This window comes from Cercospora beticola, chromosome 5 (genome assembly GCF_033473495.1).
Source record: "Cercospora beticola chromosome 5, complete sequence".
NCBI classification, from domain to species: Eukaryota; Fungi; Ascomycota; class Dothideomycetes; order Mycosphaerellales; family Mycosphaerellaceae; genus Cercospora; species Cercospora beticola.
This window is the reverse complement of record NC_088939.1, coordinates 354,255-375,934: the sequence shown is the minus strand read 5'-3', so window position 1 is coordinate 375,934 and position 21,680 is coordinate 354,255. Positions and strand designations below refer to the sequence as shown.

At 51.7% G+C, this 21,680-nt stretch overlaps 11 protein-coding genes across 11 annotated transcripts; 6 read left to right on the top strand and 5 right to left on the bottom strand.

Annotated features, from left to right (window-relative positions):
• Window positions 1-42: 42 nt before the first annotated feature.
• On the bottom strand, window positions 43-1,455 carry RHO25_007400 (uncharacterized protein; the record flags this gene model as incomplete). Its single annotated transcript, XM_023599589.1, has 4 exons — window positions 43-531; window positions 587-893; window positions 939-1,175; window positions 1,328-1,455. The coding sequence occupies 4 exons, from the start codon at window positions 1,453-1,455 to the stop codon at window positions 43-45; spliced, it is 1,161 nt and encodes a 386-aa protein (XP_023449248.1).
• A 1,073-nt stretch (window positions 1,456-2,528) lies between these two features.
• RHO25_007399 (uncharacterized protein) lies at window positions 2,529-4,162 on the top strand (the record flags this gene model as incomplete). Its single annotated transcript, XM_023599588.1, has 3 exons — window positions 2,529-2,920; window positions 2,979-3,185; window positions 3,238-4,162. The coding sequence occupies 3 exons, from the start codon at window positions 2,529-2,531 to the stop codon at window positions 4,160-4,162; spliced, it is 1,524 nt and encodes a 507-aa protein (XP_023449238.1).
• A 147-nt stretch (window positions 4,163-4,309) lies between these two features.
• Window positions 4,310-4,896, bottom strand: RHO25_007398 (uncharacterized protein; the record flags this gene model as incomplete). Its single annotated transcript, XM_023599587.1, has 2 exons — window positions 4,310-4,466; window positions 4,517-4,896. The coding sequence occupies 2 exons, from the start codon at window positions 4,894-4,896 to the stop codon at window positions 4,310-4,312; spliced, it is 537 nt and encodes a 178-aa protein (XP_023449239.1).
• Window positions 4,897-5,447: 551 nt separating this feature from the next.
• On the bottom strand, window positions 5,448-6,544 carry RHO25_007397 (uncharacterized protein; the record flags this gene model as incomplete). The annotated part of the gene is made up of 2 exons (XM_023599586.2): window positions 5,448-6,019; window positions 6,079-6,544. The coding sequence occupies 2 exons, from the start codon at window positions 6,542-6,544 to the stop codon at window positions 5,448-5,450; spliced, it is 1,038 nt and encodes a 345-aa protein (XP_023449240.1).
• Window positions 6,545-7,020: 476 nt separating this feature from the next.
• Window positions 7,021-7,353, top strand: RHO25_007396 (uncharacterized protein; the record flags this gene model as incomplete). The annotated part of the gene is made up of 1 exon (XM_023599585.1): window positions 7,021-7,353. The coding sequence occupies one exon, from the start codon at window positions 7,021-7,023 to the stop codon at window positions 7,351-7,353; it is 333 nt and encodes a 110-aa protein (XP_023449241.1).
• Window positions 7,354-7,956: 603 nt separating this feature from the next.
• Window positions 7,957-9,658, top strand: RHO25_007395 (uncharacterized protein; the record flags this gene model as incomplete). The annotated part of the gene is made up of 2 exons (XM_023599584.2): window positions 7,957-8,015; window positions 8,413-9,658. 2 exons carry the CDS (start codon window positions 7,957-7,959, stop codon window positions 9,656-9,658), a joined length of 1,305 nt encoding a protein of 434 aa, XP_023449242.1.
• Window positions 9,659-10,133: 475 nt separating this feature from the next.
• RHO25_007394 (uncharacterized protein) lies at window positions 10,134-11,201 on the bottom strand (the record flags this gene model as incomplete). Its single annotated transcript, XM_023599583.2, has 1 exon — window positions 10,134-11,201. One exon carries the CDS (start codon window positions 11,199-11,201, stop codon window positions 10,134-10,136), a length of 1,068 nt encoding a protein of 355 aa, XP_023449243.1.
• A 311-nt stretch (window positions 11,202-11,512) lies between these two features.
• RHO25_007393 (uncharacterized protein) lies at window positions 11,513-16,135 on the top strand (the record flags this gene model as incomplete). The annotated part of the gene is made up of 1 exon (XM_023599582.1): window positions 11,513-16,135. The coding sequence occupies one exon, from the start codon at window positions 11,513-11,515 to the stop codon at window positions 16,133-16,135; it is 4,623 nt and encodes a 1,540-aa protein (XP_023449244.1).
• Window positions 16,136-16,653: 518 nt separating this feature from the next.
• Window positions 16,654-17,015, bottom strand: RHO25_007392 (uncharacterized protein; the record flags this gene model as incomplete). Its single annotated transcript, XM_023599581.2, has 2 exons — window positions 16,654-16,854; window positions 16,938-17,015. 2 exons carry the CDS (start codon window positions 17,013-17,015, stop codon window positions 16,654-16,656), a joined length of 279 nt encoding a protein of 92 aa, XP_023449245.1.
• Window positions 17,016-17,949: 934 nt separating this feature from the next.
• RHO25_007391 (uncharacterized protein) lies at window positions 17,950-19,616 on the top strand (the record flags this gene model as incomplete). Its single annotated transcript, XM_023599580.1, has 2 exons — window positions 17,950-18,229; window positions 18,283-19,616. 2 exons carry the CDS (start codon window positions 17,950-17,952, stop codon window positions 19,614-19,616), a joined length of 1,614 nt encoding a protein of 537 aa, XP_023448623.1.
• A 426-nt stretch (window positions 19,617-20,042) lies between these two features.
• Window positions 20,043-20,498, top strand: RHO25_007390 (uncharacterized protein; the record flags this gene model as incomplete). The annotated part of the gene is made up of 2 exons (XM_065602939.1): window positions 20,043-20,280; window positions 20,332-20,498. The coding sequence occupies 2 exons, from the start codon at window positions 20,043-20,045 to the stop codon at window positions 20,496-20,498; spliced, it is 405 nt and encodes a 134-aa protein (XP_065459011.1).
• Between the last annotated feature and the right edge of the window lie 1,182 nt (window positions 20,499-21,680).

Sequence of the window (21,680 nt, the reverse complement as noted above, 5' to 3'; positions counted from 1 at the left end):
ACACCCAAACAATTGCTTGTTCCATCAATCAACTCCGTCTCATCAATACCCATCCTTCCCCTCAACAACTCCATACGCACCACCACCTTTTCCAAACATCTCCCCCAACCCATCCGCAATATCTCCCGGCCTCTCCCACCCCGCAAAATGTCCTCCCTTCTCATATAACTTCTGAAAAACAATCGGCCCCATCCCAGATCTCCAACTCTGCGGCATATTCGCAATCTCGACCGGAAAATCCGCAATTCCCAACGGAACATTAATATAACTCTGCACAACAGGCAATGGAACTTCTTTCATATCGTGCGTAGCTTCATAGTATAAGAATGAAGCAGCGTCCGGGCCGGCGCGGGAGAAAACGTAAATGGAAAGCCAGAGACAGACTTCGTCTTCGGTCCAGGGGTAGTCGTCGGTCCAGTCGACGAGTTTGTCCCAGATCCAGGCGAGCAATGCGACGGGGGAGTCGCGGAAGGCGTAGTTGATTGTTAGGGGGCGGGTGGATTGCATTGCTACGTAGCCGCGGCCGTCGCCCTATCGCGATCACATGAGTAAACATTGGTATGTTGTGGAATGATGCTGAGCTTACCATTCCAAAAGGATTCCACTTCTCGGCTTGCGCCATTTGCTTCTTTTCACGCTCGCTGAGTTCTGGTTGAGTTTTGGTTCCAATGGTGAATTCTTCAGGCTGTCCGGCCCAGGCCCAATTGATATGGTGGGCTTTGACGTGTTGAGGGTAGAGATGGGCCATGGCACGTGTGACAAGAAACCCCCAATCGCCACCCTGCGTGACGTACTGTTCATAGCCCAGCGCGAGCATGACTTTGTTCATGGCTTCAGCTGTGCATCTGATGTTGAAGCCTGGTTTCAGAGCGGGGCCGGAGAAGCCGTAGTTACTGATATTGTAAGCAAGTGTTTCATTTGAAATCTGTTCGACTTACGGCAAGCTGGGCGCTACGACGTGAAAGGCTGGTTTGCCATTCCCACCTTTGAGCATTGGGAGCATTTTTGTCACTTCGAGAAAGGATCCAGGCCAGCCATGAACGAAGAGCAGTGGGATGGCTCCGGCGACGTCGCTTTTCTGGTGAACCAAGTGCACGTCGACTGGTCCGTGTCCATCGACGTCAACTTGGACTTCGTAGTTTGGCAGTTCATTGAGCTTTTTCTCGTGTGCTCGCCTAGGCTTGTTAGAACGAGCGGTTGCCAGCTTTTTGGTGTTTTACATGCCAATCGAATTTGTTGCGCCAATGCTCCGCTATGCGCTTGACATCCTTGCTGCTGCAGGTCAGCGAGTGGAATGAGTTTGAATCCGCCTTGTCGTTCGACTGACACCTGAGAGCCGTAGGTATCCCCGGCGCCCTCAATGCCTTCAGGATATTCAGCATCGTCAAGCTTGCGCAGCAGTCGGTCGATCTTGGCTTGCGGAACGTCGATCGTATACTCCTTGACTTGTGCCATTTTCGATTCTTGCTCAAAGTGAAGTTGTTGATTGAGATGAGCTTCGTGGGATGTTGTTGCAGTCCTCTTACACCTTACGATATTGCCGAGGGCTCTCACGCGGGCATAGCTATTGTGAGCTAGTAGGTGCTCCTCCCAAGGTACGATCGCACCAAGCTTGCCGCATGGGGAAGTCGATGGCACTCGCCCCGCATCTCAGAGGCCTACGAGCTGCATTTCTTGATGTTTAGAAGTATGTCCTTGATGGAAACACGATAAGAGGAGTCCTGCGTGTGGTGCTCAGTAGGCGGCATCGAGGACATTTCTTGGACTGGTTTCGAAAGTCCGAAGGAACAATGCATACGTATTACAGGAACGCATCAGATAGGTTCCATAAATTGACACCATTCTCTGTGCTTCGTCTGAGACTTTGTTTGAATGTGGGCTTTCGTGGGCTGACAATGCGCTCAATGCGATCTGTGGCCTCATTCCATGGCGCCTGTCTCATCAGACGGCGGAAGCTGAACGGGGAGACTTTACGCATCAACAGACGCTATTGTTCTCTTCAACTCATATACTATGCATATCGGAGAAGAGACCAGACTGGACAGTGAAGAGGAGGAAAGGTTCGTTCGGAGGGAGGAGGTGGGCTGTCAAATGATACTACGGCATACGACGTCCATGCTTGAAACATTATTCCAGAGCTCTTTCTGTTCTCCGAGCGCGCCACCATCTGTACAGAGTCATCACGAACACCCGCCGAGTCAAGACGATATCCGGACATACACTTCAGCCGCAGCAAGATGGACGAGCGCTTGCCGGGCGCTTTGCCTCGTTCGTTCCAGAATACAAAACACAGCCCACACTCTTGTATGATTTGACGCGCAGCCGACCGTCCGGTTCTACAACCCTAGCGTATTACGGAGGTACAAGCACTGCTTCGAAATGGCGCTTGTGTACTGCCGGCATTCGGCTGATATGCGGTCGGCGACTACTTTGACGGCTGTCCTTGCGATAGACGGACACGCACGATAAGGAGTGACATCTCCCCAAGCAGCCTACCGTTCCTGCGCTCGACGCACACGCAGGAAAACATGCCTGGGCTTCGAGCAGCAGTCAACAGCGAGGTGGAACCTCAAGAACGTCAGTACGCTGCTGATGAGCGGACTCGTCTCATCGGTGATTCCTCAAGTCAAGATGCCGCTGCCATCAGTGATCAGACAAGCCAAAAGGTGGCCTGGCTTCTGTGTCTCAGCATCTTCTTAGGCGCCAGTGCTGGAGGCTTCTCCATGATGCCACTCACACAGCTCCTGGAGGACGCGGTCTGCCGCGACCGCGGGCAAGATACCGAATTGCTTCCCAGTCTGGACGACTGTAAGAGCAGCTGGGTGCAGTCCAGAGTTGCTTACCTTCTTGCCATATCTGGAACATGTGATGCTATATGCGGATTTTCTGCTGCCCTCCCTTGGGGCATTGTGGCAGATCGGTGAGGCGTCGGCCGTCTGCTAATCATACAAGCGTGGCACTGATACATTATGTGACAGAATTGGCAGAAAGCCAGTCGTCGTTCTTGCATTGACAGGCGGCTCGCTCGTACTGGTATGGTGGATGATCGTCCTCGCTCTCCATCCAGCACTACCACTCTGGGCAGGTTGGCTAGGTGCTATGGGGCTCTTCATTGGTGGAGGCACACCCATCATGAATGCGGCATTCTTTGGTATCACCACTGATACCACGACTGAAGACGAAAGGTCAGCATTACGATACAGCAACACATAATAGCTGCTAATATCGTTGCGCTAGGTCTCTCGCGTTCATGCGTATACATGTTGTTGCCATGCTGGGCAACCTCGCATCTCCAGGTCTAGCATCAATTCTGATGAACTTGGTTGGGCCGTGGCCACTGTTGTTCGTGGCAGTTGCTCTACTCCTCTCCGCCGGCATCCCCTTCATCTTTATACCGGAGACACTACGTGCGGACAACCCAGACCAAACCAAGACTTTGTCCTTCTCAGGCACTTTGGCCAACGCCAGACGAAGTCTGTCACTTCTGAAATCCCCATGGCTGGCGCTGCTATTCGTCACTTCTCTGCTCTCCCAACCAATAGCGCCAGCGACAAGCGTCTTCCTTCCGCAATTTGTATCAAAGCGATACGATATCCAAGTGAAGAACACTGGTTACGTGCAGACTGTATCTGGTGCTGTCCAAATCTTCATGGTCTTGCTAGGCCTTCCAATTTTATCACGATACATTCTGGCATCCCGAGAGAACGCCAATCCCTGGAAGATCATGCACGCGGAGAACGAGCAAAAGCGAGACCTCGTTCTCGCTCGCTTCTCTTTCATCCTCGTAATCCTCGGGACACTAGGCCTCGCATTTTCGCTCTCGCTTGGAGGCTTCATCTCTGGTCTGGTGGTACTCAGTCTCGGATCTGGTTATAGCAGCTACACAAGGGGCCTCATGAGCCTATACGTCGACAAGGAGCAAACTTCGACCCTATTCAGTCTTGTCGGCATGATTGATGTCTTGGGAGCTATGTACTCAGGCCTTACCTTCGCGAAGCTATTCTCAGTGGGCATGGATATTGGTGGAGTCTGGGTTGGCCTGCCGTTCTTCGTACTGGCACTCGTCACCATTGTTGCCATGGTTCCGCTATTTCTGTTACGTTTGCCGGAGCCTAGGAAGGGAGCAAGCTCACATAGTTCGACGGCACAGAACGAAGACTGAAACACGGCGAAGACTCAATGCTTTTGGCTACAAGTTCCAACGATACATCGTAAAGCCACAGAAATAGACTGCGTGGACATGCACTCGCTTTGCAAGCCCTTGTGCCGATCGAGCTCTCGCAGGACTTCAGCTCCAATTTAGCTCAGATCATGCTGCCGCTTGCGAGATCCAGATTTTGAACGGGCTTGCTTTCTCCGGGATACTGCAGTCTCCGTGGGCGTGCTGTGCTGGAAACACTTCTGTCGGATTAATGTCGCATACGAACTGATCAGTCCCGTTTTTGACTCTGCGGAACCCGGAAATACTGGCGCTTGTCAGCTTGAGCAAGATTGCAATGCACAGAATCCTCTTTACCTGACGCCCGGCCCCAGATCCTCCTTGATGCTCAAGGAGAAATTGCCAATCGAGAATTGAGGGAATAGTTGGAAGGAGAAAGCACTGGCTCCATCATACGAGTACCGTTCGGAATCGCATCGAAACCATTCCCCAGTCGGAACATTCACACTGTATGGCTCTGGACGAGTCCAACCATTGTCGCCCCAACTTTTCTGACAATACGCAGAGGTCTGCTTCCCGGAGTTGTCGGATGTGATGTCGAATTCAACGAAGTAGAAGTTCGTGCTCCCGCTTCCAATCGGTTGGTGCGTCGTCAATGTAGGTATCACGAACGGCGAGTATGCTGAAGCTTCAGTGAAGCATGCTACGATGAGAACGACAAAGAAGAAGTCCTGCATGGTGGGCAGCGCGCTCACAAAACACGGAAACAGCTATGCACCGAGAAGTCCAATGTTCGCTGGGCATGACCGCAGCTTATGTGCTTCATCTTGCATCTTGCCTACGGATCGTGATTGATAATTTGGAACCTGCTCCAGGCTAGAATTGCCATTGGACTCGTACTGACGTCTCATGCGCAGCAGACGGCATGAATGGCAGAATTAAATCCTGGCGGCGCGTCGCACAAGATCGAGCACCCTCTCGGAGGAAAGCGATGGCCATGCCCAATCGCTACCAGACCTCACGTTGTACAAGATCACGAAAACCACATTCTACCTTGGCACCACTTCATTGCATGCAGATACGAAGCTCTTTTCTTCAGAGTGTGGCAGCTGCTGTGGTCGACCTTCAACATCTGCTCAAGCACTGCGGCCATTCCGTTTGGTCATATGCACACGAAGGACTGCATTGCATACATTCTTCTGCCCGCACTCCACACTTAAGCAAGGAGGTCAACCTTCGCACGCGACATACGTCAAACGCACGCACACCGCACGCATTCCGATCTTCTTCAAAAAATCGCCGTACCATTCACGTGCGACGACACACCCCTCACCACATTCGCCGGCGCACTCGTGAAGAAAAACGTATACCGCTGATTCTTCTTCGCCAACTCCGCCACCCGTTCGAGATCAATCATTTCCCCCAACGGCATACCCCAGCACGCAAGGATATATGCATGAAGACCCGATCCATCTTGCGGTGGAGGGAATTGTTCAAAAGCGGGAGCATCTCCTCCCACGGCTGCGAAGTAGCAGTCGTGTAACCAGTCGCGGACTTTCTCTTCTTGGCTTACGCCGGCCCAGATTTGGTATTTGGATTCGTCGGTTCCGTTGAAGGAGAATTCTCGGAGGCCGATGGAGGTGTTTTGATCTGCGGTTCGGGAGTAGTAGTCTTCTGTGAAGCCGGAGCGGATGAAGAGGATGTCGCCGATTTGGATGTCACCGCCTTGGGATGCGGGGCGGATGTCGAGCCCTTGGTGTTTGCCGACTGCGAAGAGATCGTCGTAGGTGATGCTGTGGGCTGTGGCGGAGTCGTATTTGATTCCTTGTTCGGTGGCCCAGCTGCGGTAGTCGAGGAGGACTAGTGATGCAGGTATCAATGACTGATTTATCGATGGAAGAAGAAAGTGCAGAATTTACCTCCCCGCCCAGCAATCCCATGCTGCGACCAATAATGAATACTCGCCTTCTCATTTGGCTCCGGTCCATCGATATCAGCCCCTTTGGTCCAATTATAGAAGTGTCCAGTATCATGGTGTGCAACATGTCGGAACCCATCCCATTGCGTTCCACTTTGCGTGTTCAAAGAATAAACATCATCGTACGCATAATCTTTTCGCAGAGGCTTGATTTCATGTTTGAATTGCTGTCGTCCGAAAGCTGGTTGCTGGGGCACATTCAAAGGCAGGTCTGTTCGAGCCATTTCACCTGTTCGGATTTCTGCTGCTGCGGCTTTGACTCGCGTTGGAGTTAAGAGGTTGAGTCGGCCGAGGAAGTCGTCTTTTCCCCAGAACCAGGCGGCATATTTGGGGGCGTCGGGAATGGCGGGGAGTTCGTGGATTGTTGGGAAGGACTTGGAGTCTGGGTTCCAGGTTTCGGAGGCCATGTTTGTGAAGAATGAACGGCTTTGGGACGGGATGATTTGTGAAGATGATTAAGGTCCGGCTTTCTTCACGGCCAATTGAACAGATTCTGGGAACTTGGGAAAAGGTGTCAGAGCCCTCGAACTTTGTCTCGTCAATGTCCAATTTTTACAGCACTCAAATGGCCTATTCGTTGCAGGTGGTAGTCGCAGATTTTGATAGATACTGTAAGCATTCTACAGCTTTGTCGAAGCTATCCACCAAGTGTCGAGCTCAGCTCTTAGCCGAGGAGGGCACAGCGCCTCATGTGGAGAATGTCTCCGCTGAACAGGCATGAGAACGCCAGGCCCCAAGTGTTGCGTAGCCACTGCTGACTAGTTCAACCAGGCTATTTATTCGCTCGCGAATGCATGGATTCTCAAGAATAGCAGAAGTGTGACTTACCGTCTCGACAACTTTCCTCACAGCACCTTCCCAGCGAAAAGGGCAGCAAAGCATCATGGCTTCCGGGACCAACGATGTCGGGGCTTACGTCTACGTCTCCTACCCACGAACAGCAGATATCAAGTTCGACACGGAATACTACATCAACAAGCACTGTGCGCTGGTCGACAAGCACTGGAAGCCTTTTGGCTTGAAATCTTGTACAGTTGTGCAGTTCGCAGAGGACGATCCAAGCGGTATCCATACGCAAGCGATTTTGCTATGGGATAGTGCGGAAGACTTCGATAAGGCAATTGGAGCGAATATTCCGGAGCTCATGCAGGATCTGCCGAATTATTCGAACGTCACGCCTATCTTCTACCACGCCAAGGTTTTGAGGCTGGCTTGACGAAAGTGATGAGGAGCTAAATTGTGAGGGTTGGTTGGTTGATTGACTTGTGTTCTGCTTGCTGGAGTGTTCGATGGAACGTAGGTCATGCTGACTTGTGCGTCGGTAGTGGTGTTTGCTGTACTGTAGGACGGATTCGGGCAGATGCACTGGGAGATCGTGGTACGAAGCAGGGGGCCTTCGCGGAAGGTCGTGAAGCTGAAAATTTCAGCAAGCTCTGCAGCACTCAATCAATTGTCTGTGCTCGAGTCTTGTGTCAGACAGTAGCATGGACGACTCTAAGTCTGAACGTATTTCCCCTCCAGTTCGCAAACGAGCAATGAGTACCAATCGACTCTCACTGCATCCAGAATGGACTTCCGCAAGGCCTCGCATGAAGACTATTGTGGTATTGATGGTGTTATACACGACAATGTGAAATTGACAATGAGAGAGCATGAGTGATTGTCAGCAGCATGAGAGGCTACGGGGAGGCATTGTCGCGCGTCGATCACTTCCCTTTGTGGAACAGCGGAGCTCGGTCGCGTCCTCCGCGTTTTGTCAACATGCATCCATCCGCCATAATGTTGGTATTGTCGCTATTGTAGCTGAACAATAGCCAACATGCTCAATCGCAGCCATTCTCTCAGTATATCCACTGCGAATACTAACAACATGTTCAAGTACGTATCTCTCACTTCCTTTCCGCACCCATTTTTCAGTCAAAGCACTTCGCGCATACCGAGCAAGAACTATGCCTAGCAACCTCAACTTCCGTGGCGGCGCAAGAGGAGGCCGTGGCGGAGACGGCAGCTCCAAGAAGAAGAACAAGCGCAGCGACGATGTCGAAGAGGAGGGGTGGAAGACAGCACCGGCGTACGATGAGGAGGCCAAGTTCTTGCCCATCCCGGCTGACGTCGAGGCTGGGTTCAATCGTTCAGTCCTCGCCGTCTCCGCCCCTGCCTCGCAGACAGAGGTGCCTGCTGTCGCCGCCGCATCGCCGGCTCCAAAATCCAGCTTCCAGAGCATGCTGGATGCTTCACGCGCCAAGCAGAACCAGGTAACTGACACCACACCCAGCGCACAGCAGAACAACGCGAACAACAACACCACCTCACTCTTCGGCGGCAACACCACCAGCAACGCCAACACGCAGCCAAATCAGCCCGCCGCAGCTCCAAGCTTATTCGGAAACGCCGGCAACACCAGCACATTTGGCGCGCCAAAGAACAACACGAGCAGCCTCTTCGGCAATCCGAACAATACTCCCAACGCTACAAACATGTTCGCCAAACCCGCTACCACTCAGTCACAACAAGCTGGCAGCAGCCTCTTTGGCGCTCAGCCCGCCACCAACAATGCCGGCGGCAGTCTATTCGGCGCACAGCCTGCTGCGAACAACACCGGAAGCAGTCTCTTCGGCAATACTGCGAGACCGACTCAACAGCAAGCGCCGTCACTGCTCGGTGCTACACAGGCATCCAGCATGAACCAGTCGACATCATTTGGCAGACTGAGCATGGGACAAGGAGGAGCAGCACCAGCAGCGCAAGCAGCTTCACAAGTCACCATTGACAACCTCAAGGGCACGACACGATTCGAGGACTGCGCAGACAGCGTGAAGCAAGAGTTGGAGGCACTGGACAAGATGATTCAACAGCAAGAGCAGTTCGCGAAGCAGATCGAGGCTTTCTTGCCCAAGCACGAGGAGAACCTGAACAGTTTGATACCAGACATCAACTTCGTCAAGGACAAGGCCGACGACGTAGAGCAAGCCTTATCCGCAGACGCATACGCGGTCGATGCACAACGCAAGAATGCCGAGAAGGATCTCAAGGACGGACAGCGATTGCAGCGCATCGTGACAAATCTCGCACTGCCACAACCATACCAATACCCGAACTTGAGCAACAACGGCATCAGCAGCATGTACGGCTCGCAGCAGCGCTCGCAACAGCAGCAGAATACCAACGAGGGTGACGAGAACTACGACACAGACCTGATTGGCAACTACTTCTTGCCGATGGCCGCCGAGCTGCAAAAGACCATGGATTCGTACGCCAGCAACCTGGCCGAGATCGAGCAACACATGCGTGTCATCGAAGGCTCGACTGTGCAGCAAGCCCAGCAACTGGCTCAGCGGAGGTCTGGTATTGGCGGTGCTCAACCAAACGGCGAAGACACTGTCCGCGAGCTGGCAACTACTCTGCGCGGATTCGAAGAGAGCATTCTTGGTGTTGCTGGCATTGTGGGCGAGTGCAGAGAAGGTGTGACACAGCTTGCACTCGGGCGGCTGGGCTCACAATTGAATGGCAGTGTGCGATGAGATTGATGGAAGTCTGGGTTTAGCATCGAAGCATCGAACATGAAACGAGCCTCAGAAAAGCGCTGCCACGCAGGTCACTTTCGGCGGATAAGCATTGCATTGGGAGAATTGATTGGCATAACTGGCATGATTGGCATTAGCGAGGAGTTCTCTGTACTGCCTCAAGTGGTGGCTAAATACTTGAGCGCGCAGGTGAGCAGGAATCAGAAGCGTGAGTGTTTACCTACTTCCCTTTGGCTTTGAAGAAGATATCTTGCTGACATCGTTCATCAGTGCTCTTGACCTACATATTGGAGCCAAATGAAATGTCGACAGTAGAGGCCTGAATGAACAAGGCACGAGTGCGACTGCGCACTTCCACGGTGCGCGATAGCCGGAGGTCGCCGCTGTCGGCGACACAGCAAGGCGGGCAACCATAGATAGCCCGAATGATCACAACACAGCAAATCCTGCTGTCTTCAAAATGCTGCTGTCTTCACCCACGATTAATCGTATTCCCACTCCCCTTCGGATTCGCCTCCACATACTCATCCCACTCTCTCGCCTTCATCGTCTCCCGATCCGCCGCCTCATAATCATCCTCATCCACCTCCTTCGTCTGCCGACTCGCCTCGCCTCCACCCTCAATCATCCCGCCTCTCCGTCTCTCCTCCTCCAAGTACTCATCAATACTCATCGTTGGCAGACTATGATCCGGTCGGAAAACTCCTTGCTTCAACTCTTGTCTCGGTAATAATGTGAATGGTCGAAGAGGTTTGCCTTTGGCGTCTAGTAGAGGTCCTTTCATTCCTGCGGAAAGGTGTTGTGGACCATCGAGACGATCGGAGTAGCCTTCTGCGAAACGCCCTCTGTCGCGTGCATCGGAAGAGCTTTGACCCCGCGGATCTGGTGGGGGAGTTGGAGGCGCGAGTGATAGAATATGTAATTCCTGCGCGATGGATTCTAGTGAAGCGAAAGTTTGATGTGTACAGTATGCGATATTGGTGAGGTGGAGTTCTCGAGCCTTATCATCGTCTTCTTGTAAGATCCGAGGATTCTGTCGTATATACGCCAACTTCTCTTTCAATGCTTTCTCTTCTTTGAATCGTTTGATTTTTGTTTCCCGCCGGGCTGCAGCGTCGGTTGAGGAGGCTGTGGAGAATTTGTTGGGGGATTCTTGGTATTGTTCGAAGAGAGTGAAATCTTCTTTTGAGAGGAGATCGTAGTTGTCGAGACGTTTGAGGTAGCGTTCGTAGTGGTTTTGGGCTTGGTGGAGGTTGGATTTGCGGTGCTCGCGAGAGTTGAGGCGGAGGATGAGTTCGGAGATGCGGTAGTTGAGGAGGAGGTACTGGAGGTTTTCGGTTGTGATGTCTTCGAGAGATTCATTGGGGCTGAAGAGGGAGATTTGGTCGGCGATTTTGAGACATTCTTCGTAGAGTTGGATTGTGGTTGTTAGGTTGTCTTGGAAGCTGGCGGCGTTGCTGTCGAAGCTGGATTCGATTGTGCTGCGTTTCTTTTCGGCCTCATCGTATACGGAGCGGAGACTGCGGTTCTCTTCGGCCATGCTGGAGTCGGTGTGATGTCGATGTCAAGGGACTTTCACATGCATGCAGAGAAACGTCGTTGCTGGACGCGATGCCACACTGCCGGGCCGACTGGCCCCGACGCCACAGCAAACAGCAAACTATCACTCACACTCACACTCTGTTGCCCCTTGCCTTTTCACATGATCATGGTCGTGCCTGCAACAAACATGCGCTGCTCCATGTGAGAGCGGCGCGTTGCACACACTTTGCTCGCGGGCAGATCACCTCTCTGCTCGCTTTCCCAACTCTCATCCACTAACCTCACCACATCCATTCTTTTCGCTCCAAGATGGGCGCACCGGAGAAGCACCCGCTATCCGCAGATGGCCTTGAGCCCGAACTCGACGACCTGATCGGCTCCGGCGACGAAGAAGACGCCGTCAAGCCGCTCAATGGCGCGTCGACAGCTGCAAGCTGGAAGGAGAAGCGTCGTGTCCAACGCGCCATATTCGACAATTGGATCACCAGTGCCGATGGCCAACAAGCACTGAAGCCCAAAGTCAAGAAGGCGGCCGATGCGTTGGACGACAATCAGTCAATTCACTCACTTCTAGCCTCCCAGCAACGCGGCTCACAGATCGTAAAGAATCCGCGTGAGTATCAGATCGAGCTGTTTGAACGTGCCAAGCAGCAGAACACCATCGCTGTCTTGGACACTGGATCCGGAAAGACTCTCATTGCAGTTCTATTGCTCCGATGGGTCATTGACAACGAGATCGAGAATCGTTCCAGAGGAGTTCCGGCGAAGATTTCATTCTTCCTCGTCGCGTCCGTGACGCTGGTCTATCAACAGTACTCGGTGCTAGAGTGCAACCTTGATCACAACGTAGCACGACTTTGCGGAGCTGACAATACAGATCGATGGAACAGTGCACGATGGCTCAAGGAACTCGCCGAGAACAAAGTCATCGTGTGCACTGCCGAGATCCTCAACCAAGCACTCGCTCACAGCTACCTGAAGATGAGCCAGATCAATCTACTCATTTTTGACGAAGCGCATCACACCAAGAAGAATCACTCGTACGCTCGTATCATCAAAGACTTCTACCTTACGGTGGAGCTCGCTTCACGACCACGTATATTCGGCATGACAGCAAGTCCAATCGATGCGAAGATGGATGTAGTGCAGGCAGCATCCGAACTCGAGTGCCTTCTGGACTCCAAGATTGCTACTACAAGCGACATGAGCTTGGCAGCAGCAATCAAGAAGCCCAAGGAGGAGGTCTTGAGTTACGACGCCTTGCCGCACGCTGGTTTCGAGACGGAGCTACTGCGGGACATCAAGGCCCGATTCGAGCATATACCCGTCTTCTCAAACGTCTTTGAGCGCGCTGCTCAGATCGCTCGACATCTGGGACGATGGTGTGCAGACAGTTACCTGCTACACGCCTTCTCCCACGACAAATCAGGCAAGTACGAAATGGAAGTCGAGAAGAAGTTCCACGCCCGCAGAGTGCAGCAAGAAGTTTCAGAACTGGACAATGCTGTAAAAGAGATTCGCGAAGCAATCGAATATGTTCAGACTCGAAAAGACGTCCTCGACAGGCTTCAGTCTACTGACCTCAGCTCGAAAGTACAAAAATTGCAACATTATCTGCGCTTGCAGTTCGAACGTCCTTCGGATCATCGTTGTATCGTCTTCGTCGATCGACGCTATACAGCACGAATGCTGCACAACCTCTTCCTGCGACTGAGTACACCACATATGCGAGGCCACTTCCTCGTCGGTTCCAACAATGGTGGACTGGACGAAGACTCCTTCTCGTTCAAACAGCAAGTTTTGACTCTGCTGAAGTTCAGAAAGGGTGAGCTGAACTGCCTGTTTGCTACTTCTGTAGCTGAGGAAGGTCTTGATGTGCCGGATTGCAACCTGATCGTGCGCTTCGATATGTACGCGACAATGATCCAGTACGTGCAGTCGCGAGGCCGTGCCCGCAACCAGAATTCCAAGTTCATCCACATGATCGAGCGCGGCAACTCTGTACACTCACAGACTTTGAATGAAGTGCGCTACGCTGAGGCAAACATGCGTCGATACTGTGATCTGCTACCGGAAGATCGCAAGCTTGAAGGAAATTCAGACAGTCTTGAAGTCCTCCTCGAACGAGAGAAGACTATGGAGGTCCGGGTTGACCCAATTTCTGGAGCGAAGCTGACCTACGCCAACGCGCTGACGATACTTGCTCACTTTGTCACGGCCATCCCTACAGAATCTGACGAACCTCAACATCCCACTTATGTTGTGTCAAATAGAGGATCGAAGTACATTGCCGAGGTCGTCTTGCCGGGCAATGCTCCGTTGCGTTCCAAGATTGGCAAGATTCACACCAAGAAGTCGTTGGCAAAGCGTTCTGCAGCTTTCGATGCTTGCGTATATCTGCGTACGCACGGATACCTCAATGAGAATCTCATTCCGATCTACCAGAAGAAACTGCCAGCCATGAGAAACGCGCTGTTGGCTGTTGACATGAAAGCCACTTCTGGATATGCGATGCAGATCAAGCCTAAGATCTGGACAGAGCAAAGAGGATTGTTGCCAAAGGAGCTTTGGGTCACCCTTGTCGACTTTCCTGAGGGCCTAGATCGGCCACATCAAGCGCTTGCTTTCCTGACGAGGACTCCACTGCCACAGCTGCCCTCTTTCCCAGTCTTTCGAAACAATGGCAATGCCACGACAGTAAAGTCAGCGAGCCTAATCCTGCCACTCATCGTCACAGACCAGCGTCTCGCACAGCTGAGTGCATTCACTTTCCGAATGTTCAAGGATGTCTTCAGCAAGACGTACGAAGAAGAGCCCCTCAAACTGTCGTACTGGATTGCTCCTGTGAACATCAACTTGAGAACATCAGAGGACAGCTTAGAGGCAGAGCGAGCGGTTAGCCCCATCAAAGCAATTGACTGGGCCGCTTTGGACGTTGTGCTCGCTAATGACGAGCTCAGATGGACTCCAGAGTGGCCTCATGAAGTATTCGTCAACAAGTTCATTGTTGACAAGTTCGATGGAAGCCGCAAGTTCTTTTCGAAGGGCGTGGACCCATCTTTGAAACAGGATGACCCGATTCCTGATAATGCAGCAAAGGGCAAGAACAGTGAATCGATCCTCGCCTACAGCGTCAGCTTGTGGAAGAAGTCTCGTGCAAAGATCACCTGGGCAGAGAACCAACCCGTCGTTGAAGCAGAATTGGCGGTGCTACGCCGGAACATGCTGGCTCCTCCCGAGAGGAAAGAAGTCGAGGGCATTAAAAAGGCGTATTTGTGCCCGGAGCCACTGAAGATATCAGCGTTGACACCAGAAGTGGCCACCTCTTGCATTGTCTGGCCGTCGATCATTCACCGGATCGAATCCTACCTAATCGCTATTGAAGGATGCACTGCGATTGGGCTCGACTGCGGCCCAAAATTTGCGCTTGCTGCCTTCACCAAGGACTCTGACAATCAAGGAGAGCATGATGCAGAGCGAGTAAACTTCCAGCACGGAATGGGCGAGAACTATGAACGTCTAGAATTTATTGGCGATACTTTCTTGAAGACGGCAACTACGATATCGACCTTCATTCAGAATCCGAATGAGAATGAATTTGAGTTCCACGTTCGCAGAATGCAGATGCTCTGCAACAAGAATCTATTCGGCACTGCTGTGAAGCTGAAGCTGTATGAGCAGATTCGCAGCATGGCCTTCAATCGTCGATACTGGTACCCAGAGGGTTTGAAACTGCTCGTCGGCACGGGAGTCATCAAGGGCCAGGAAAAGGAGAACTTCCACGAACCCAGAACGCATGGGCTCGGGGAGAAGACGATCGCTGATGTTTGCGAGGCTCTGATTGGTGCTGCGTACCTGACCTGGGACAAGCATGGATCATGGGAAGCAGAGCACTGGACTCAGGCCGTGAAGGCTGTCACAGCTCTGGTCGATTCCGATGACCACAGAATGTTGACCTGGGAAGACTATAGATCCGCATACAACAAGCCCCATTATCAGACCGCCGAAGTCACCGCGGTTCAGCGTGATTTGGCACAGAAGGTCGAGCGCGAGCATGCGTATCGTTTCAAGTACCCGCGACTACTGTACTCGGCTTTCATGCATCCATCAGTGCCCTACATCTACGAGAAGGTGCCGAATTACCAAAGACTCGAATTCCTTGGTGATGCTCTTCTGGACCAGGCTTCTATCACATACCTGTTCCATAAGTATCCCGACAAAGACCCACAGTGGCTCACCGAGCACAAGATGGCCATGGTGAGCAACAAATTTTTGGGCGCTTTGTGCGTTAACATCGGCTTCCATAAGCATCTGCGCCACCATCATGCTGCCTTGCAGTCGCAGATCACAGCATACGCGGCCGACCTCCTCGAAGCCAAGCGCGTAGCAGGCGATAGTAGAGACTACTGGACCACAGTCTCTGACCCTCCAAAGTGTCTTCCTGACATTGTCGAAGCTTTCATTGGAGCCATGTTCATCGACTCAGATTTCAATTACGCTGAGGTCCAGCGCTTCTTCGACGAGCACGTACAGTGGTACTTCGATGACATGCGGATCTATGACACATTCGCCAACAACCACCCTTGCACGCATCTGCACAACATGCTGCAGACTACATTTGGCTGCATGGACTACAGGCTGATGGCCAAGGAACTTCCGAGTATCGACGGCATGGAGAGAAAAGATGTGATTGCGGTCGTCATGATCCATGACCGAATCATGGCCAGTAGTGCGGGCAAGTCGGGGAGGTATGCGAGGCTTAGAGTTGCGAATAAGGCACTCGAGAAGTTGGATGGCCTTGCGCCTTTCGACTTCCGTGCGAAGTATGGTTGTGATTGTAAGATCGATGAGACGGGTCGTGTCCAGCTTGGGCAAGATCTGAAGATGGATGGAGAGGATGCTGGTGGGCTTGATGGTGCTTGTGCCATTTGAGCATGGATCGGTAATAGGCGCTGACCAGTTGATGTAACCGCCTACGATCCGCGAGCGTATCGGGACATGGAAGAAGCTCTTGACAACGTGTATGCGGTGCGATGTGACAATCTGGCGATTCGGCAGCATGGAAATGTCCTCGAGGCATGATTGTAGTATAGAGCAAGTATGATGCTTTCTCCCTTCTCATTCATGGGCCTTGTCCTTCTTCTCCTCCTGACAGGTCGTTGCGTGTTGTGGCTCTGAATCCTGCCATGCTGCCCTTCTACAACGGCTTGACCGCAGACGTCCGCTCATCCCGTGTCTCCAAACCCATCGCTGCTACTCGCACAAAGTGCCGCTTCCTTAGCAGATCGTTTCCTAAGGATCTTCCCGTCTGCTCTCGCGCAAGCCGAACCTCCGCAGGACCTCTGACTCCCTCTTGCTTTCAGCTCCGCGGTCTCCGTAACGCATACCGGGTATCATAAAATCAATCCTCTTCCATCCCAAAATTTGCCTCTTGCACTCGACTCGTTTCCTCAAACTCCCCCTTCCGCACCCTCCTTCGCATCCTCTTTCCCCTGCTCATCTTTCTCCCCGCCCGTCGAAGGCTGCTTCGCCATCACATTCTCAAACTGCGACCACAACCCCTCGACTTGACTGAATTCGTTCCCGACTGCTATGACGCCTTCTAAGCTGCGGTTGAGTTTGTTGATGTTCTGGAGGACGTTTTCCATGCTCTGGAAATAGTAGTGTCGTGTTAGTGGTTACGGTTGTGTTTGGGGAGGGATTAGGGCGTTGGTGGGGTAGAGCGCGGACTCACGGCTGCTACATCTTGGATGAGGAGGACTCGTTGCTGTTCGAAGAAGGCGCGGCCTTCTTCAGAGGAGGTGTCGGCCATGATCGATGTTCTGATCTGGTTTACGGGGAGGATTGAAGGTGTGGGACGCGTTGGAGATGACGGAGACGCGACTGGGAGGGGAAAGATCGGCGGAATCATTTTTCCGGGCCGACGGGTGGGCAATTTCACTTCACTCACAAACATGAGCAGGCAAAGACATCAGATCTGCGGAATCGTTGATACTGCCATCACCGCCGTGGAGCTACGGATACTTCGTGGAATGCTGAAAGATTGTTCAAGCTCATCCGACCTCAAAAACCTGACAAGGCCTCTTAAGTTATGACACGACCTCTTCAAAGTTGACGCGACCGCAAAAAAGCTGAGTTGACTCTTGAACGCGGTCGCGTCAGCCGCCTGGGGTTACGTCAGGATGGTCGGCCATGAAGGCATGGTTCAGGTTGGTAAGCAAACTCTAGGTGTCTGAAACGCCCAGCCATGGCGTTCCCAATGAGGCTATTCTGTCATCAATACACTTCAGCCATCGACGAAGCTTGTACGACTGTCGTTGCAAGGAATGCCGACACTGAAGTCCCCAGCGGTATTCAAAAATCAGTGAGTTGTTGTGGCTTCTGACTGCTTACAACAATGCCGTTTCGATCATGGTGGCCGATCGGCTGTCGTATCGCTCGTTAGATGCATTGATGCCACAAGTCCCATTGCTGGGATGCATTTGTCGTAGCCGCTATGGACAAGTCGGAGGCGGTCGCAGTAAGGGCTGGATGAAACGGACATACGACCTCCCCGGACAATCGCTTCAACCGGAGACGAAACGATTGTTAAGCATGCTCCAACAATTTTGAGCACCTTGACAAATATATGTATAAGACCGACATGGCATTCAGTACATTGTTCGATCATACTGATCAGTAAATTGGAGCCCTATTGAGCCATCTCACCAAAGATCCAGTCACTGTTGCACAATCACGGTGAAGCCATGGCAGTTCCCGACTACGACGCAGTCGTCGTTGGCGCAGGTTTCGGCGGTATCAGGACAATGTTAGAACTTCAGGCACTCGGCATCTCAATGGTCTGTTTCGATGCAGCATCAGATGTCGGTGGTACCTGGTGGTGGAATCGATACCCTGGCGCAAGATCCGATGGCGAAGCATCAATCTACACCCTCAAGTTCTCAAAAGAAGTGGCGGACGCGTGGGACTACTCTGAGAAGTATCCCACGCAGCAGGAAATTCAAAGTTACCTTGCCCGTGTTGTTGGTAAGTTAAATATGCTGTATTGCAGCCGTTGTGGCGAGACTGACTGGACACAGATCACTACGATTTGCGACGGCGTATTCAGTTCAACGTACAAGTCGTGTCTGCAAAATACAGCGATGAGCATCAGGTCTGGACCATCGAAACTGCAGCGGGCCGATCTTTTACTTGCCGTTACTTTATTCCGGCCACAAGAACACTATCAGTGCCAAGGGATCCACCTTTCAAAGGACTCGAAAGATTCACAGGCAAGGTCTATCAATCTTCCAATTGGCCATCTCAAGGTGTCTCACTGGAAGGAAAACGGGTTGCGATCGTGGGCACTGGGTCTACAGGCGTTCAGCTCGTCCCAAAGCTTGCGCCTGCAGTGAAACAGCTGCTTGTCCTCCAACGCACGCCATGCTACGCCATTCCGGGACGCAATGAAGGCATCGATGAATTCCGAGCTGCCGAGATAAAAAGTCACAACGAAGAGTCGTGGAAGCTGGCAATCAACAATCCTGTAGGTCATGACTCCGTTGCTGCAAGTAAGATTATGAAAGGACTAGATCCAGCAACTATCCGCCAATACCTTGACAAGGGATGGGAAAGTGGATTTCTTCCTTTTCAATTACACTCGTTCGCGGACATTTACACAGATCCTGAGTCGAATGAGATCATTTCGCAATATGTGCGCGACAAGATCCACGCTATTGTCGACGACCAGGCTACCGCAGATCTGCTATCTCCTTCGTACCCTTTTGGTACGAAACGACCCACCTGCGAGCACGGATACTACAAGACCTTCAACCGATCTAATGTTAAACCCGTGGACGTTAGCGGTGGAGATGTCGAAGTTCGCGAGAAGGGATTGGTCACGGCTGATGGCACCCAACATGAAGTAGACATCATCATCTTCGCCGTAGGCTTCGATGCTGGACCAGGTGCATTGGGCAGGATCGACATCCAAGGTAGCTCGGAAAAGTCACTGAAGGGCGCCTGGGCCGAGAGTCTCCAGACCTTTGCAGGGGTGCTAGTCCCAGAGTTCCCAAACATGTTCATTATCAATGGACCGCACAGTAGCGTTGGGAACCAGCCGACCACAGTAGAAGTCGCAGTTGATTGGATGGGCAAAGTCGTCGCTTACATGCGAGAGCATCAGATCTCGATAGTTGATGTCAAGCAGGAGGCTGCTGCTGCTTGGACGCAACATGTCAGTGACTTGTGGAACTTTCTGCTTGTCTCAAAGCCTGCTGCTGCGGCTCGTTCTTGGTTCGTTGGAGCAAATGTTCCTGGCAAGAAGCCGGAAATCTTGATGTACTTTGGTGGCATTCCGAATTGGAGGTCCTGGCTGGACAAGGAGGTTTTCGGCGGCTGGGCGAGTTTGAAGTTCACGAGTCCGAGTGGGTGATGAGTTGGACGTTGAGGAGGCATGTATGTGTCAGGCTCAGAGATCCCTGCTCTAGCGCAGCCTTAGACGAAGGTAGCATTGTAGATATGCCATGAGTTGGGCCAAAATGCGGTAGACTGAGTCTCAGCTTCAGAGCTTTCTTTGACCATTCCTCGACGGTAGAACTGTGCTTAGCCATGTAATTGAGACGCTGAAAAGCTCCGACACGAACCTGCGCATCCCGATCGATCGCCGTCGCGTTCTAATCACAGACCGCGATCTGAATTAATCAGCTGTTGCCTTGAAATAGACCCCTGGGCGCTTTAGCCTTCAATGCCCAGCTTTCCGGGCCGCACGTTTACTCGTACAAATACTGTCCTTCGCTCACACGCTTCCCAACAATCTATCTCGCCTTTCATCAGACCGTTCCCATCTGTCCAGCTCAACATGCCTCTTGACCACCATACCTTCGTCGTCCCTCAAGTAAAGCTCGATCAGCTGGTCAACTTCCTGGTCACCGCCTTCGCTTCCATCGGCCTGCGAGAAGTCTATCGCGCCAGCCCTTCTTGGACTGGTATTGGCGACAAATACCCATTCCTCTGGCTCCATGGAACTTCGGAAGACCTGGATGAGAAGACTTTTGATCACATACTCAAGGAGTCGCACGTTTGCTTTCGTGCTGAGAGTAAGTCTTCTTCAATGCATATGGTTGGTGCGTCGCTGATGGTAATCTAAGATCGAGAACAAGTCCACGCATTTCATGCCGCTGCGATCATTTCCGGAGGAATTTGCAACGGTCCTCCTGGATTTCGGAGGCAATTTGCTCCAACATACTATGCTGCGTATATATTGGATCCGTTTGTTGGAGTCAACTGGGAGGTAGTAACGCACGCGGAAGATTGAAGGATGTATTTGCATTCAGGATGCAAGCATAGTGCTGTTGAAATTGTAGACGATAACATCGAACTGTGACGCTGGGGCTTAATCGTTCGTGTCAACACTGGTATCATCGATGAAGACTCACTTATTGTACAATTTTATTTTCAACCATTTTGCTAGATGACGACAGTGTATCACAAGACTGCATGTCAATAGCAGTGTTTCTCCCTCTAAAGCCGGCAAATGGCTATCGCGTAGAATTGTAAGATACCAACATTGGCTTTTCGGGATCATGCATTGTTGCGTTGAATTCCCAGAGAAACTGAGAGCGGAATGATAGCGGCAGCGGGGATCTTGGAGTGTATTTTGCGTGGCTCTGTTACTAATGACATTCGAGCCTCCAGGCCACTACGCGGTGTGTGATCGGAAATAGAGGTTGAAAATTGTGGCATTTGAGCATCAAGGATATAGTCAGGAACTATGGAGAGGGATCGATACATAAATCGGCCTCGTTGTGATCACGAGCATGTATTATGTATAGTTTCTGGACTGCCTGCGGTTTCAAAATGAATATGTCATGATTCTATCTGATACACTCGACGTTCTCGTAGCGAGCAGGACCTTGCGGAGACAAATGGAAGCTTCGATTTCCAGGTGCTTGGCAGACAAGCGCGGCTATGCAGCAAAGACCACGTTGTAGGTCCTAGAGCATTTCGTCTTGAGAACATACTGCGAGTAATTGGTGTACAGCGGCATTAAGAGTGTCGATCTCCTGAAACTGCATGGGAGACGCGTGGTTACTGTCGGATCGACAGTGCACCTGAGTTTTACACCACCTTGCGGAAGTTGTAAGAAGAAGTCAAACCACGGCTCTACTTCCATTCCCCACGATAGTAAAACGAGGGGTAAGAGGATCTCCTATATAACTTTAGCAATCTATCTAAGTGCTTAACAGAACAATAACCGATCTAAGTAGACATTGGACACGAGAGCTTCCGCTTACTACGTTAACGATTAAAAGTACTTTATATCTACTAAGCCGTATAATAAGTATAATAGTATCAGATTTAGTGAGTAGCTATGTACTAAAGCTATGAGAACTATCAAGCGTACTCTTGTTACGCTAGACGACTTAACTTGTACCATAGTATTTACCAACTGTCTATATGTACTAGATATAGCTACTTACCAATCGCTTAGCATTTG